The 17,238-nt window shown below is 37.7% G+C and overlaps 1 protein-coding gene across 2 annotated transcripts in view; it reads left to right on the forward strand.

Moving 5' to 3' along the window:
* The window catches only part of LOC121399505, a 34,391-nt gene that overhangs the window by 6,523 nt on the left and 10,630 nt on the right, over positions 1–17,238 (forward strand). The window contains exons 3-7 of one of the 2 annotated variants that reach the window (XM_041580449.1): positions 5,003–5,170; positions 8,130–8,231; positions 9,247–9,357; positions 12,637–12,750; positions 17,054–17,232. In XM_041580449.1, the coding sequence (XP_041436383.1) occupies positions 5,003–5,170; positions 8,130–8,231; positions 9,247–9,357; positions 12,637–12,750; positions 17,054–17,232 (674 nt within the window). The remainder of the gene's footprint in view (positions 1–5,002; positions 5,171–8,129; positions 8,232–9,246; positions 9,358–12,636; positions 12,751–17,053; positions 17,233–17,238) is intronic. The other variant, XM_041580450.1, reaches the window with a different exon arrangement.

Raw genomic sequence — 17,238 nt, forward strand, 5'->3', positions numbered from 1 at the left:
TGCATGTATTGCCGATTTTCAGTGGGAGACTGTCACCAGCTTTGGTCGGATATAACTTACGTACGATTGCTGTCAGGGGCAGAACATCGGCTGATCTGTTCTTTAACTACTTTATGTGATCTGAATGTTTAGTGGCAGGTTGGGAGATGGGGAAGTCCAATCGTCAGTTTAAGTGAAACAAAGCTCCCTGTGTTTTCCAGTTATATGGTGGTGGCCATTTAATTAATGTGACTGTTTAGTATTTTCCTGCCCTACAGGGAGCAACATCTCATCTTGGCTGACATTTCAGCAGTGAATCTAGGATGAAATCTTTCCAAATGAAATCTTTTATATGAAATGATTATGGATAGTTACATTTTATAGTGTAGTATAACTTTCAGTTTTTGCTTCAGTTCAACCCAACTTGCTTGGGACACTTTGGAAGTCAAGTTGCCGTGCACTTGTAAAAAAGAATGTGGACATATTCAGGCCTAAAATCCCCCAGTTTAAGTTTAAAAAAATGTGTCATTTCCAGGAAATCAGGTCTTATTGACATACAATTGATTTTTTGTTGCTGTTTGTATTGTTGATGAGCCAGTAAGTGGGACATGGCTCTAATGTCCTTGGGCATTTGAATGCAATGGCAGTATGGAATGTTTGGTCAATGAAATTGCATTAGAGTGATCCCCAGAACTGTAAATATCCGTGTAAATAATGCAGAGCAAAGTACAGACTGTGGGGTATATTTATGAAAGAGTGAAGTTAGAGATCGCCACAGTCCTCTACAGTGAAATTCCGCCACTCTCCATTAATTTTTATGAGATTTTGAAAGGCGTATTCCCATAGAAATGAATGGAGAGTGGCAGAATTTCACTCTAGAATTTCACTCTAGAATTTCACTCTGTGGCGATCTCTAACTTCACTCTTTGATAAATATCCCCCTGTGAGTGAAATGGATACATCCTGCTTGGGTGCACTGTCTCTTCTTACATTACTCCGATATCACTGTACATCAGGTGAGCTGAATCTTACAGTATCTAATCATTAGTTTTCTTTGTGAGAAATTTACCTTTTATTGTCCTCCAAATAAACAGGAAGAAATAAGAGGCACAAATGTGTCCTACTGTGGTGTTGTAGGAGGGGCCAGGACATACTGTATGTTATAATGTAGAGATTTGTGTTGCTACCTCAATTGTACAACTGTATACTGGCCAGGTTTCTGCTTAGTTCTCTATTTGTAGCAAGATTTCCTTCAAATACATAAAAGCTGAGTTGCCTTTTAATATGTCTGTTTATTGGGATTTGCTCATAGGCAATAAGATTTGCCTCATTACAATAAGTCAGGAGAAACATGGTGCCCCAGAATAGTTGGTAGATAACTCACTAAATAGTAAATGTGGTTTGGGTGCTCCAGTCCCAGACCCCCATCTTTAGGGAGCAGTACAATGAAGGATAAGTAGAAGCAAGGCCGACCGGCACTCAAACAGATCCGCAGGACCAGAGAAAATTGGTTAAATAATATTTTTATTTATACAAAGTTAAAATATGTATATCATCTCCATCCGCCCTATGCGTTTCGCACCCACTCGGGGGGAACTTAGTCATGGGCTCTCTAATAAGATTAGCCTTCCCAAACCTGTTTGCCTAAAAAATTTAAAATTTTAAATAAAAAAAAAAGTCCTCTGTCTTACCAATGTGCCTATTACAGTTTGTCTGGGGGAGGGGCAGGGGGTGCTGCTGACTAGTGTCTTTAGAAAAAAAAAAAAAACTCTACCTGTTGACTCCAGTGATGTCATCATGAGATTTTGCTCAGAAAGTCTTGTGAGATTTCAGATGGGATTTCTAATCTGAGTGGCAAGCACAGTTAGGGAGTAGGTGTGATTGAGCTTTACTGGGATGGTTGCTTGTGCTGGTGATCACGGCCAAGACACAAAGCAACTGCTTATCTGGTATATGGGGATTGTTTAATACAGTCAGGAGCGCCCAGAGAGATCCGCGGCACTCCAGGTCTTACCGGCACCACGTCCAAGATGGCGGTGCCCTTGGGCGCCATCCATGTTGTGATGCTGGCGTCATAACGTCAGCGCATAGATGCGTGACATCTTGCCGCTGCGCTTGAAATAAAAAGACGCTCTGGACACCAGTTCAATGCCCAAGTATAGGTCTCCCTTACTGGTGTTCCTGGGTGCTGTTCTATTATTCTATTATATAACTGTTGGTTAAAGGCTTCATATCCTTATCTGCCTACCAAATAAATATGCTGTTCCTTCTTACTGGAGTGCTGCCTTCATTTGTATCACAGCTTAGACTGCAGCATACATGCCTGTATTTCCCCTTCCTCTGGGTCAGCTATCAGATCAGTTAGGCTACTTTCACTTAGACATACATTTTGTGTTGATGGTTGAATGCAAGGTTGTTTCAACCTCATCTACTATTATATTGTATTACTTTGAAACTACAGTAAAAAGGTAGCTATTGTTTTTGGCAAGGGGACCAAAATATCTCTGCATTATACTTTCTATAGATCTCCCATAAATGACACAGTTACCATATACATTGTGTTTTATGTGAAAGTAGGCCAATAACCATGGTTTAAAGAATAAGTAAACCTTTAAAATAATTGAATGTAGAATTGATGATGGTGCTATTCTAAGAACTTTTGCAATTTACATTCATTATTTATTTATTTTTTATTCCAACATAATAAGGCCTACATGTACTGTTAATATGAATGAATTTAGTGACAACATCACCCCCTGCTGGTCAGTTACCAACCAAGATTTGAGAAAGGTTTCTCATTTTTTTCCTAAGCAGAAAAACATCAGAGCAGACTCTTTCTTTTTCCTGACAATTTCCTTGACTACTTGGTGGTCACAATGGTGGGAAACTGACCAGATGAAGCTGTTGTAACTAAATTCACTCATATTAACAGTACATCTTGAAATTAATAAATAATGAATGAATATAAATAACAAAGGAATAGCACTCTCATTCATTTTACATTCACTTATTAGACAACCCAATTATAAGCTCTGATTTTTAGTAATGTGGATGAACTGAACTTTTTCTATCATTTTGAAAATAAGAAAGTACTATGCATATTATTTTCAAAATAGTCTGGGCTTCATCCATGTCAAGTGAACATTTACTTAGTATTTAAAGAGGCAGCCTGTGTGCCCGTCAGTTAGTAGCTATTAAAGGAACAGTAACACCAAAAAATGAATAATTTTTAAATGACAATATAATGCACTGTTGCCCTGAACTGGTAAAACTGGTGTTTGTTTCAGAAACACTACTGTAATTCATATAAACAAACCGATGTGTAGCCATGGGGGCAGCCATTGAAGCACAGGATAGATTTTAGTATCACAGTAGCATTGGATAAGCATAATATCCAAGGCTAATGTGATACTAAAATCTATAGTTAGTATAGTTATGAGTATACATGTAATGAATGTTTACCCTGGTGGTCTAGTGACCGACGGGGAAGCCCGTCGCGTGGTTCTTTACTCCTCTGGTGCCGGTTCCTCTGTGGTGCATGTGGTGCGCACTTCCTGGTTTTAGGCGCCGACGTGATGAGTAAAATCCAAAGGTATTTAAAGGGGCTTTGAATGGAAACTCATTGCCCGCTGTTAAAGGGCATGTAAAGCCAAAAAAATAAAATCCCATTTTTACTTTCTTTAATGAAAAATAAATTAATATACTTTAATTAAAAAATCTGTACAGTTTTTATAAGAAACCTGACTGTATGCAGTGAAATTCTCCCTTCATTTACTGCTGTGGATAGGAATTGTCAGACGGTCCCTAACTGCTGAGCAGGGAAACAATCATACTTATGAACAGCAGGGGGAGCCCCCACCTTACTTACCAGCCATGCAGAACTCAAGCAGCTTTGTTTATGACGATCCCTAAGCAGCCCAGACCACACTGAGCATGTGCACTTAGTCTAAGTCTTGCAAAGATGTATAACAAAGTTATAAGATGGTGACCCCCTGTAGCCAACTTTGAAAGCATAAATTATTTGTTTGATTAGGCTTGTGGTGCAGTAAGTTCATGTTTATATTTAGTATACAAAATACAGCATTTCTAGCCTTATTCTATTTTAGACTTTACATGCCCTTTAAGTCTAATTTGATAACTTGATAACAATTGTGCTCCTTTGCTCATCCAGAGCTCTTGCTTGGCTCCTCTCTTTAAGGGTAAGGTCACACCGGGAGATTCAGGGAGATTTAGTCGCCCAGCGACTAACTGCCTATTCTTTGGGGGGACTAATCTTATGATTTTTTGAAAACAAAGCGCAGCGAGTGCCATGCCGCTGGCGATTTTTCATTCTAGCAAGCGGAAGGCAGGGGAAAGCAGTTCAGGGAGATTAGACGCCCCAAAGAAGAGTGAATGGGTGAAAGTTAGAGTTCACTATTTGATAAATAAATACACTTCTAAAAATCCCATGAATAGAAAGTGGGTGATTTTTTTTCCTGTGGTGAGCTCAAAATCTTCCCCATAGGGCTCATTACCTGAAAAAAAGGAAACATTTATTTGTGTAAATAGATGAAATATAAATTCAAAATCTCTACACTGTTCTCTGCTCTCATCAACCAATTTACGTCCTTCTTATACTAAGCGTCCCATCCCTTCTATCCAGCCATAATTGGTTTGCTTTTGTAATGTTTTTAAAGACATTCCATTTTACTTCTTTGTTTAACCCTGTGAAAAGTCTGGTTTCTATCAGTACATGTCTAGATGCAAATTCACACTTATGTCAGTAAATTAACGCTAAAAAAACAAAAAAACTAAATAGTGCCTTAGAATAGGACAAGCATATTCTCATCTTTAGTTAATGACATGCTATAAAGTATATGTTTTTATATTCAATTATATGGTTCTCAGTGTTTATTTGTATTTCCAAGATAATACTTCACATTGTGATTGTGTGGATTCAAAATCAGCTGCAATATACATACAATATACTTATACTGATGCTGAAAATGTCTAAATCAAGTGATTCCGGCACATATTTGTTTAGGAAACTCAGAAGAAACTCGCTCTGTGGATCTGGGGGTGCGTTCGGACAGCAAGGATAAAGGATTATACACAGAAAGCTTTCATTCCACTTCATGGCTCTTTAGAGGTGATGACTGCAGCCCAAATAACAGCCCTAGATGCCTGAGTAAAAGGCCCAGATCAGTAGCAAGTAAGTGAGAATAATTTATAGGTATGGGACCTGTTATCCAGAATGCTTGGGACCTGGGGCTTTCTGGATAACGGATCTTTCCATAATTTGGATCTTCATACATTAAGTCTACTAGAAAATCATGTAAACATTAAATAAACCCAATAGGCTGGTTTTGCTTCCAATAAGGATTAATTATATCTTAGTTTGGATCAAGTACAATGTACTGTTTTATTATTACAGATGAAAATAAAATCATTTTTTAAAAATTTGGATTATTTGGATAAAATGGAGTCTATGGGAGACTGGCTTTCCATAATTCAGATCTTTCTGGATAACGGGTTTCCGGATAACGGATCTAATACCTGTATAAGAATATTTACCTGTGGCGATAAATGACAGCTTGACAAACTCAGGGGGATTGTAATTAATATAATCATAGCAGTGCCTGATAACAAACATATTCCGTGTAGAAATACTAGAGTTGCAATGAATGCAGGATTCAGTTTATATTTAAAAAATTTGGATTCGAGAGATTCCTTAAAGTTCAGCCGATCCAAATCTGAAGTCCAAACATTTGGGATTTGATCTGTAGTAAATCTATACATTTTAATTGACCAGTTTTACTCATAAACAATGATATGTATAATAAAAAAAAATAAAATGTATACAAGTTTTAACATTTTCACAATAAATTGTGCTACTCAGTACAGATTGCCTTTGCTTGCATATTTCTATGGTGTCCATGTCTACAGGATAGCAGTAATCATCAGGGGTTGTTCCTGCTGCTATGATACGGCTTCTATACCAACCACTTCTGACTGTCACATTTCCATAAAGGTCAGGCATCATTAACTTGTTCACTAGGCCAGGCCTGTTGGTTTCTTGAAAGAAGATTATAACACTACAGGAGGGCTATGGAAGTTTATAAGGTCAGAGTTAATAGTAGAGACAATCACAAGACTCAATTGCAAGCTGAGCCAGGAACACCTTACTAATCGTGCAGGAAAGCAAAGCCAAAGAGAAATAATTGTCGTTTTTTTCTTTATATTTTCTTTAGAAAAATACAAACTGAAATTAAAAAATAAAGAATGTTAACCCTTGAAATGAGCTACACACAATATAATACAGTACATAGCACGGCATGTACAATAAACCTAGAATATTTGTTTCCCTCTAAAATGAAAAGGTAATTATTAAATAGGTCAGTTTCCTGGTATAATTATATAATCATGGAGTGGCACCTTCTCTCTAATATTAGTAGCAATTATTGAATTAGTAATGGTATTAATTTGAGCAGAAACATGGAGTTTAAAGCAGTAACATCATGTGGGTGATGTTATTTGACCAGGTAAGTAAGTAGCCCTGTTGTTTCAGTACACTAGGGGGCCGATTCATCAAGAGTCGAATATCGAGGGTTATAACATTATAACATAACGATTTTGCGCAAATCCTGCGATCGATCGATTCAAAGGATTTTAATCCAACGATCGAAGGAAAATCCTTCGATCAAAAAATCACAGGCAAGCCTATGGGGACCTTCCCCATAGGCTAACATTGACTTCGGTAGGTTTTATCTACCGAAGTAGGTGGTCGAAGTATTTTTTAAAGAGACAGTACTTCGATTATCGAATGGTCGAATAGTCGAACGATTTTTACTTCGAATCGTTCGAATCGTTCGAATTCGAACGAATTTAACCAATTCGATGGTCGAAGTACCCAAAAAATACTTCGAAATTTGAAGTTTTTATACTTCGAATCCTTCACTCGAAGTTAGTGAATCGGCCCCATAATATGCAGTGTTATCATCTGGAAAATCCATGGGGGTTCATTGGCCAAATCAGTGATCCTGATCAAAACATTTGTATTTCCATGCAAAATAATTGCTGTTGGTCATATTTCAGTTTAGATGTTCTATGAGCACTCCAAATAAAATGCTATTATGCATTGGATACTAGAGGGGTTATTTATCAAAGTCAGTATTTATATCAGTATCATATGGTACTTTCCGAAATTTTGTTTGCTGAAAAAAAACCCTGAATAAAGAGTGAAAAATACAAATCTTATGCTTTTTCCCGATTTTCCACCCAATAACTCATTTCTCCTTTCTGATTTTTGCCCGAAAACCCCGAAATCTTCATGTTATTGCACGAAACACAGCACAAATCAAAAAGATCTTTGGGACTTCTCCCATTGACTTGTATGCAACCTTTGACCGAGATGCCGGATTTTCGAATTCTGACTTTTTCCATCCTCGGAGTCTGATAAATCCCGAAAAATTTGTGGGGTTTTTTTCCACTAAAAATTCAGATTTTATACAAAAAAAACCACAACATTTTTGGGTTTTTGGCATTCGGAATATAGTAAATAACCCCCTAGGTGTTTATTTGCCATATGATAACTATAATTCTGGACTCCTGTACAATAAGTGGCTTTTATACTGCTGCTATAGTGAATTTATGTAAAGCATTCAATATACAAAGTGACAACCATATTGCTTGGTTATGCAGAGAGGAACATACTGTAGTATTATATGTAAATACAGGTATGGGACCTGTTATCCATAATGCTCGGGAACTGGGGTTTTCTGGATAACAGATCTTTCCCTAATTTGGGTCTTCATGCCTTAAGTCTACTAGAAATTCATTTAAACATTAAATAAACCCAATAGGCTGGTTTTGCTCCCAGTAAGGATTAATTATATCTTAGTTGGGATCAAGTACAAGCTACTGTTTTATTATTACAGAGAAAAAGGAAATCATTTTTAAAAATTTGGATAAAATGGAGTCTATGGGAGACAGCCATTCCGTAATTCGGAGCTTTCTGGTTATCGGGTTTCTGGATAAGGGTTCCTATACATGTATCTAGTGTTCCATGAATGGGTTTGAAGAAAACCTGATCATAGCTTAGTTACTATTCTGTACATTGCTATATTTGAATATAATGTGCATATGATTTGCCTTGTGTTTTTCTGATACAGTTCGTGAACGTACTGTGCAAATAGCCAAAGGGACAGGGGACTACCCTTGGGGATTCCGAATTCAGTTTTCAAAACCTATTCTTGTATCCGAGGTTGATACAAGTAAGTCGTTCCCTTTTTTTTTTCTGTTGTTTGAATTAAACACTAATTCTATAAGAATTTTATATAAATACTACAATTGCCAAAAGCCAAACCATTATTGTTGTTAAATAATTTGAACCTCCACCATACCCAGTGCTCAATTTCACACGACACAAACCTTACAGTTACAGTGTTCCAGCTGAGACAAGTGGCCCTAAAATTCTTGGTTGGGACTGGTGTCTGTCATACATTAATTAAGATGGACAGTAGGCTAAGCCTATCTCAGGCAAGTGCAAGCCCACATTTCTGTGCTTGGTGAACACTGCTCAGCCTTTTGACACAGAAACTCAGGCACGGTGGTAGTGACCAGCACCAATTATAAATGATCCCTAATGTCTCACCAGTGTGGACACCATTGTTATTTTTTGCTTATATACAGACTCTTCAACTTCAAATAGGATAACATAATATTTGTCCCACTTAATATTTATGTAAAGCTGTTCAATAATGCAATAGAACGAGGATTCTTAGATTATAAGCATTGGCATGTTGCTAAACTATACCTGTCCCGATATCCACTTGGTGTGACATCACTTCCTGCCTGAGTCTCTCCCTGCTCACTTATAGCTCTGGGCTCAGATTACATCAGAGAAGGAGGGGGGAAGAGGAGCAAACTGAGCATGCTCTTGCCCAGGGCAAGGAGGTTTATGCTGAAAACAGGAAGTCTGATACAGAAGCCCATGTGTACACAATAGAAGGAAAGAAATGCTGTGTTTCTTTTGACAGAGGACTCAGAGCAGCATTACTTTGAGGGTTTACCGGTATATTTAGGTGGACTTTTCTGATAAGGCTTACTTAGTTTTAGCCTTTCCTTCTCCTTTAAAGCTACTAAATAACATGGAAACAGTAGAAAAAAAAACAGGATTGTTTTGTTATTAATATGGATTTGAGGTAACTTATTTTTACCATTGAGTATAAGGTACTTTTTTACTTCTTTGTACCCAATGAAATCTAATGTTATCTTGTTTCATGTTAGATGGTGCGGCTGAAGAGGCAGGGCTGCAGGTTGGTGACATTGTAATGGCTGTTAATGGAACTGATGTTACAAGTATTCCACATTCTGAAGCCGCATGCCTAGCACGGCAAGGTGAGTCTCCACTGCCCTCTAATCATGAATGCTAAATCAACCCCTAACTTTACAAACAAATGTAAACGAATACGGACTTTGTGTAGATCAAGGGCTCTGTACACACATAGGAAGCCATATTTACAGGCCCGGACTTCCTTCACAGGTGCCCCATGGTCCTAGAGCCTGCCTGTGCACCCCCTCCCTCACGAGTGCGGTGCGTCCCCAGCACACCTTAAAGAAGCAGTTCAGTATAAAAATAAAAAACTGGGTAAATAGCCCGTGCAAAATAAAAAATGTTTCTAATATAGTTAGTTAGCAAAAAATGTAATATATAAAAGCTGGAGTGACTGGATGCAAAGGCTGGATGTGTAAAGATGCATTCAATTCCAAGGGGTGTTCATCTCTGAGTTTATTTTTAATAACTTTTCGGTTGGCTTTCATTTTTTCTTTTTTATGGTTTTTGGATTATTAGCCTTCTTCTTCTTCTGACTCTTTCCAGCTTTCAAACTGACCCCATCTAAAAAAAAACAAATGTTCTGTAAAGCTACACATGTATTGTTATTGCTACTTTTTATTACTCGTCTTTCTTTCCAGGCCTCTCCTATTCATATTCCAGTCTCTTATTCAAATCAGTGCTTGGTAGCTAGGGTAATTTGACCATAGCAACTAGACTACTGAAATACTAGAGAATAAAAAGCTAAATAACTCAAAAACCAAAAATTGTAAAAAATGAAAAGAAACTGCAGATTGTCTCAGAATATCACTCCCTATATCATGATACTTTTAGAGTTCATTTAAAGGTAAACAACCCCTTTTTTTTTCTTTGAAATTACAATTCTGTTTTTATTTATATATATATATATATATATATATATATATATATATATATATATATATATATATAAATGTATGTGTGTGTATATATGTTTATATATATATATATATATATATATATATATATATATATATATATATATATATATATATATAAAACACACAAGGGAAAGTTGTGCTCACCACTATTTTTTAAAACCATTAGGCGGGGGTGCAATGAGGCTGTGACCACAAAATACATATAGTCAAATACAAGAGTCCTCTGCACTCAACCCATTATCAATATATTTAAGACAGCGACATTTTGTGCATACTGCTACTAAAAAATGCCTTACCCTTTAAACAAAACAGGGATTGTTTGTCCATATATTGCAATATATTTAAGCTGGCCAACTACGTCAAAGTCATCCCATATCTGGCCAGTCCTATGCTCAATTTTATCTGATTCATTAAGAATTCTATTGCTTCATTATACATTTTACAAAGGGACTAGGTATTACCTGCAACTTAACTTGCTGCTTTCAAAGTAAACCTCCATACTTGGCTGCCCTTTTATTAGACACCAGTGGGATCACCTGACTATAGCTGGGAAGGGTGGGAGCTACAACATGGAGCTGGTCACTGCTCCTGTATAAACTATAACAAACAAGGGAAAGTTGTGCTCACCACTATTTTTTAAAACCATTAGGCGGGGGTGCAATGAGGCTGTGACCACAAAATACATATAGTCAAATACAAGAGTCCTCTGCACTCAACCCATTATCAATATATTTAAGACAGCGACATTTTGTGCATACTGCTACTAAAAAATGCCTTACCCTTTAAACAAAACAGGGATTGTTTGTCCATATATTGCAATATATTTAAGCTGGCCAACTACGTCAAAGTCATCCCATATCTGGCCAGTCCTATGCTCAATTTTATCTGATTCATTAAGAATTCTATTGCTTCATTATACATTTTACAAAGGGACTAGGTATTACCTGCAACTTAACTTGCTGCTTTCAAAGTAAACCTCCATACTTGGCTGCCCTTTTATTAGACACCAGTGGGATCACCTGACTATAGCTGGGAAGGGTGGGAGCTACAACATGGAGCTGGTCACTGCTCCTGTATAAACTATAACAAACAAGGGAAAGTTGTGCTCACCACTATTTTTTAAAACCATTAGGCGGGGGTGCAATGAGGCTGTGACCACAAAATACATATAGTCAAATACAAGAGTCCTCTGCACTCAACCCATTATCAATATATTTAAGACAGCGACATTTTGTGCATACTGCTACTAAAAAATGCCTTACCCTTTAAACAAAACAGGGATTGTTTGTCCATATATTGCAATATATTTAAGCTGGCCAACTACGTCAAAGTCATCCCATATCTGGCCAGTCCTATGCTCAATTTTATCTGATTCATTAAGAATTCTATTGCTTCATTATACATTTTACAAAGGGACTAGGTATTACCTGCAACTTAACTTGCTGCTTTCAAAGTAAACCTCCATACTTGGCTGCCCTTTTATTAGACACCAGTGGGATCACCTGACTATAGCTGGGAAGGGTGGGAGCTACAACATGGAGCTGGTCACTGCTCCTGTATAAACTATAACAAACAAGGGAAAGTTGTGCTCACCACTATTTTTTAAAACCATTAGGCGGGGGTGCAATGAGGCTGTGACCACAAAATACATATAGTCAAATACAAGAGTCCTCTGCACTCAACCCATTATCAATATATTTAAGACAGCGACATTTTGTGCATACTGCTACTAAAAAATGCCTTACCCTTTAAACAAAACAGGGATTGTTTGTCCATATATTGCAATATATTTATATATATTTATATATACAAACAAGTCCCAAAGGTGCACTCCGTTTCCTGTGTAAATGCCTGGAGTCTATAGATATATATACAATTGTACAATGTATTTCTACTCCCTCCTATGTCACTCAGTTTTCATTGTTTGTGTCATACCTTATAATGTCCCGTTTAACCTGGCAGTTGCCTGTAACTCCCCTCCTCGTCTGGGCCCCCAGCCACTACTCCCCTTGGCACTCCCCTAATAATTTATTATTATTATTTATATTGATTTATCTTGTTGTGGCCACGATCTGGAAGGTAAGGGTGCAGCATCCAGTTGGTTTAGGTCAGTAGCCCAGTCCGACCCTGACCTAATGTGATAAGTGCTGGAACATTTATACACAAAAAACACATAATATATGAAATATCTTTAACAAGGACAGGGTAAACTAAATCCTTAAAAAACAAATCTATATATATATATATATATATATATATATATATATATATATATATATATATATATATATATATATATATATATATATATATATATCATATCCACTCCTTATAGGTGAATCCCACATTTCCCACACTAAACACAGATGTGAAGAGTAAGTAACAGGATAGCATTGTTAATATTCCATTCATTTTTTTCATCAGAGAAAAGCTGCAGCTACAGAACAGTGCTGGCTGTGCTTTCAAAACGAGTCTCCCCCATGTATGGTCCAAAAATAGGAAATATACATCAGTTCTTTACTTTCGACATTAATCATGGTAAGGCTGGCAATGTTCTTGATTCCTACCTTTGCACTCCAAACGCCTCCCCGTACAAGGGACAGCTCTTGGAGAGAGAGAGAGAGATCGATTGCACCCGATCCCCCCTTTCTTATATTCCATTGTGTGCATTTTGTGCATTGTAGAAAGCAAATATAGGAATCAGTAAATGTTTAAGTTATGAGTGAGTTTCACCATATGGATGTTCTACAGCTCCCAACATGTCACTGCAAGACCTGGATGTTGTAGTTCAAGAACACCTGGTAACTTTATTGGCTATCACTGAGCTACAATGAGCTGCTGCTAAGAGAACTGTCAGTGATATCATGAGACATGTTGGTAGAGAGAAAGAGTCATTAGGTTTGATGGAAATGGATTTTAGACCAACTACACTAAAATGTGGGAAATGCTCAAAAAATGGAAGTCCACTTTCCACTGCTTCCATTAATACTGACAACCTCCTCCAAGGGGGTTTACTGGTTGAAAAATGCCAGCGCAGAATATGTCCCATGTAATTCTTTTTCTGACTTTTCCAGCTTTAAAATGGGGGTCACTGACCCTGGCATCCCATAATCTATTGCTCTGCAAGGCTACAATTCTGTTATTGTCATTTTTTTTTACTTATCTTTCTATATAGCCCCTCTCCTATTCATATTTCAGCATTGAAACCGCTGCTTCTTTGCTAGAGTAATTTGGACCCTAGCAATCAGATAGCGGCTGAAATTGCAAACTCGAGAGCTGCTGAACAAAAAGCTAAATAATTTAAAAACTGCAAATACTTTAAACCAAATTGCAAATTGTCTCAGACTATTATCCACTACTTTAAGTTAATTCAAAGGTGAACTACCCCTTTAAATATGGGCACATATTGGAATAAGAGCTGCACAAACAGGAGATAGTGCTGCCCTCAACATATAAATAGTTAATAAAGTACCCCCTCTTGTAAAATATAAGGATATTATAAGTTACCGAGGAGTTTCATGACCATATAAAAACACGAGGCAGAAGGCCGAGTGTTTTTATACAGGTCATGGAACTCTGAGGTAACTTCTAATATCCTCATATTTTACAACTGGGGGTACTTTATTTATTATAATACACAAACTTCAGTGAGTCATGTGACTGGAATGACATCAGAACTCACCATTTATAACTGATGACATCAGAACTCACCGTTTATAAGGATATAATTTACAAGATATTCATAGCTTTTGTATATTATATACAAATAATCAACATTTAAACGTTAAGAAAAAAAAATTGCATGACATTATAAAAAGTATATACATATATTTATATACACAAAATAAAATGCCTGCAATAATAAATGCCCCCAATAATTCTTTCCCTACAGTATATACTTGTAATATTCAGGCATTGTATTGTTTGTCAGCTCCCCTCCAGCCAAGCTGCGTCAGACTGGGGGGCCCGGGGTCAGCAGCAACCCCCCCCCCCGGCCACCCCATTCCAGCTGTAACCCCTCTCCACCCCCACTCCCCGAGTACCATTTCCTTGCGCATATATTGATGAGCTCTGTGGTCACTGTTTTTTGCATGGAATTGCTGGGGCCACTGTGTCTCATACTGCTGAGGTCAATGCAGGGGTCACTGTGTCATAAAATTCTAGGGCCACTCAATGGTGTTACATATATACAATGGTGTTCCACAAATTACCCTATAAAAAGTATAAATACTAATGGATTTACTGCCTATAACAAACCAGCAACAAAAACAAATATATATATATATATTATAGGCCTGTTCTCAGAGACAGATGAAGCAGATCCTTCAGTTGCAGAGGGGCCCATGAGTGTAGAGGGCTTATTAAAGAGCAATTTGAATTTCATAGTAGAAATAGTCAATTTACCAGTATCTTGAGACCCTAAATGAATTATCTAACATCTAATTATCCCACTGCCTGTTGCTTCACCCTCAAACAAGAAAAGGTTAAGTCTTAAAAATAAAATGTTTTTGTGGAAAATGCCATATTATGAGATAACTTGGCCCAGTGGTTGAAGTCAGAAGGTTAAAAAGTAATGTGTACAATCTGTCAAATGAAAATTGTGGCACGGGAATTGAGTTGCTGACATTTTGGATCTGTCATGCCCATTCCACCACAAACAAATGCCAAATTTCATTCCATGTTTAACTCGCTCCATAAAATTTCTAACAGTTCTAAAGAGTGAAAGTAGAATAATACATGGCTGTACATTGTGCAAAGTGTAGAACTCGCCTGGTTTTTTCACGTGTGCAAATGTAAATAAAAAGTTGTTCAACAACTTGACTATTGATGTCAACCGTGAAACGACTGATCACCTGACTTGCGTGCAACATAAATAAGTCACACTTGATAACTGATTTTCATGCAGTTCTGGTTACTTCATGCCACATATTATTTTATATATGATGTCTTGTCGTCTGAGCTTAAATAATGTATGTGGTGGAAAATGCAGGAGAAGGCAATTTCTGACAGTTGTGCAATTCAATTGTTTTCTCCCCGTCAATCTGCAGTGACACCAATGCAATGGCATTTTCTGACAGTTTGCCACAGACCAATGCATCAGAAAGAATTATTATCATTCTACTATATAAAATTTCATTCCTGAACCAGCAAGTGTATTTTTTTAGATGTAATATTGCAAAGTATGCTAATAGTCGTCCGTTCTTATCTCCCTGCTCAAAGTATCTCTGTGATTGGTAGAGAAGGACTTTTTTGGTCAACAGGGTATTATGTCGTTCTAAGGCATTATGTTTCTCTAGTAGAATTGAGTAAGTCTCTGGTGTAGGGTTAGTGGTGTAGTCAGTTTCAGCTTGGTAGGCTTCTGCCTCTGCCTGTTCTATGGTTTCTCTGGCTTGTCGGCGGGCTTGTGTTATTGCTCCTGTTAGCGTACCCCACATAACCGCCTTAGAGGCATCCCAGAGAATAGCCTGGGAGGCTGAGTTTACATTTAGGACCCAATAATTATAGTAGCCTTCAGTATTGGCCGTCTGTACTAGGTCGTTGGCCAACCAGAGAGGACTGAGTCTCCACAATCTCAAGGTCGTTGAAGTCGACCATCTTAGGGAGAGTAAAAGTGGGGAATGATCAGAAAGTATGAGTGGTAGAAATTGCACTTTGTCAATGTATGGGAGAATATCTGAGGATACCAATGCTAAGTCTATCCTTGAGAAAGATTGGTGTGTGGTAGAATGGCAGGAGTATTCTCTAAGCCCTGGGTGTTTCCATCTCCAAGTGTCAACCAGTTGAAGTGCTTCTGCCCATTGAGCTAATTTAGTGGGAGATGTACCTTGTGCATTAAGAGGGTCAATTTGGAGGTCCATGGTGCAGTTGAAGTCTCCTAGTATACATACTGGGGCTGGTGGCAAAGTTGCTAGTTTGTTATTAACAAGATCTAAAACTGTTCCAGAATAGGGTGGCGAAATATATAGGTTAACTATGATTAAAGGTTTGTTATACAGGGTACAATAGAGAATAATGTATTGGCCGTAATGGTCCATAATTATTTGGGTCAGCAAGAATATGGTACTTTTTTTATTAATATAGTTACTCCCCGGGCATGACTGGAGAATGTGGAGTGGTATGACCATCCTACCCATGGACGTTTCAGAGAAAGGACTTTTTGTCCTGTTAGGTGTGTTTCTTGCAATAAAAGGATGGAGGGTGCGTGTTTCTTAATATAATTATGCATAAGGCTTCTCTTAAATTTGGAGTTTAACCCCCTGATGTTCCAAGAGATTATATTACAAGTAGCCATGATAATGGAGAGTTACATATGTGAACGAATGAGACCTCAGTACCTGTACAATACTGGTGACCAGTGTGACTGCAATAGGAAAGAGGATAAAAGTTAACATAACACACAATGTAAAAGTTTTACAAAATATGTAAAATTAAGTAAAAATTGTAACATCCCCCCCGGTTCCCTCCCTTCCCACCCTCCAAACTTGAGGGGGGTCTAGATCCCATAACAAAAGACCTGGAAGTGGTCATTATTGAGGTGCATGCCCCTTCAAACCCAGAACTCAAACTAGTCAAAAAAAAAGAGAAAAAAGTCTTGAACGGCCGTTGTCCCTACCAGCCCGGTTATAGGGTAGGCTAAAGGACTGCCTAGATATATGACAGACCCCATAATTAAATAGTCTTGCCCCTCAGCTTGGTAGCAATCCGATGACTTGACTCCTGTAAGTAAGTGTCACACTTGTTGTTTCAGTTGGTTTTCTAACTAAATGGAAACAGTATATCTGTTTGTTGGACAGTATCCCTTTAATGTATTTTGTAATAATTTAGAATTTTTATATTGCAGGACCTGATCTGTTGACTCTTGTGGTTGGATCCGATATCAGTCGCTTTCCCACCACCCCGAGGCCATCATGTCGGGGATATCTACATAAGAGAACTCACTCAGGCCTGTTGAAAGGCTGGAGGAAGCGATGGTTTGTTCTGAAACACGATGGCAGCCTACAGTACTATAAGCGAAAAAAGGTGGGA

This window comes from Xenopus laevis, chromosome 1S (genome assembly GCF_017654675.1).
Source record: "Xenopus laevis strain J_2021 chromosome 1S, Xenopus_laevis_v10.1, whole genome shotgun sequence".
NCBI lineage: Eukaryota > Metazoa > Chordata > Amphibia > Anura > Pipidae > Xenopus > Xenopus laevis.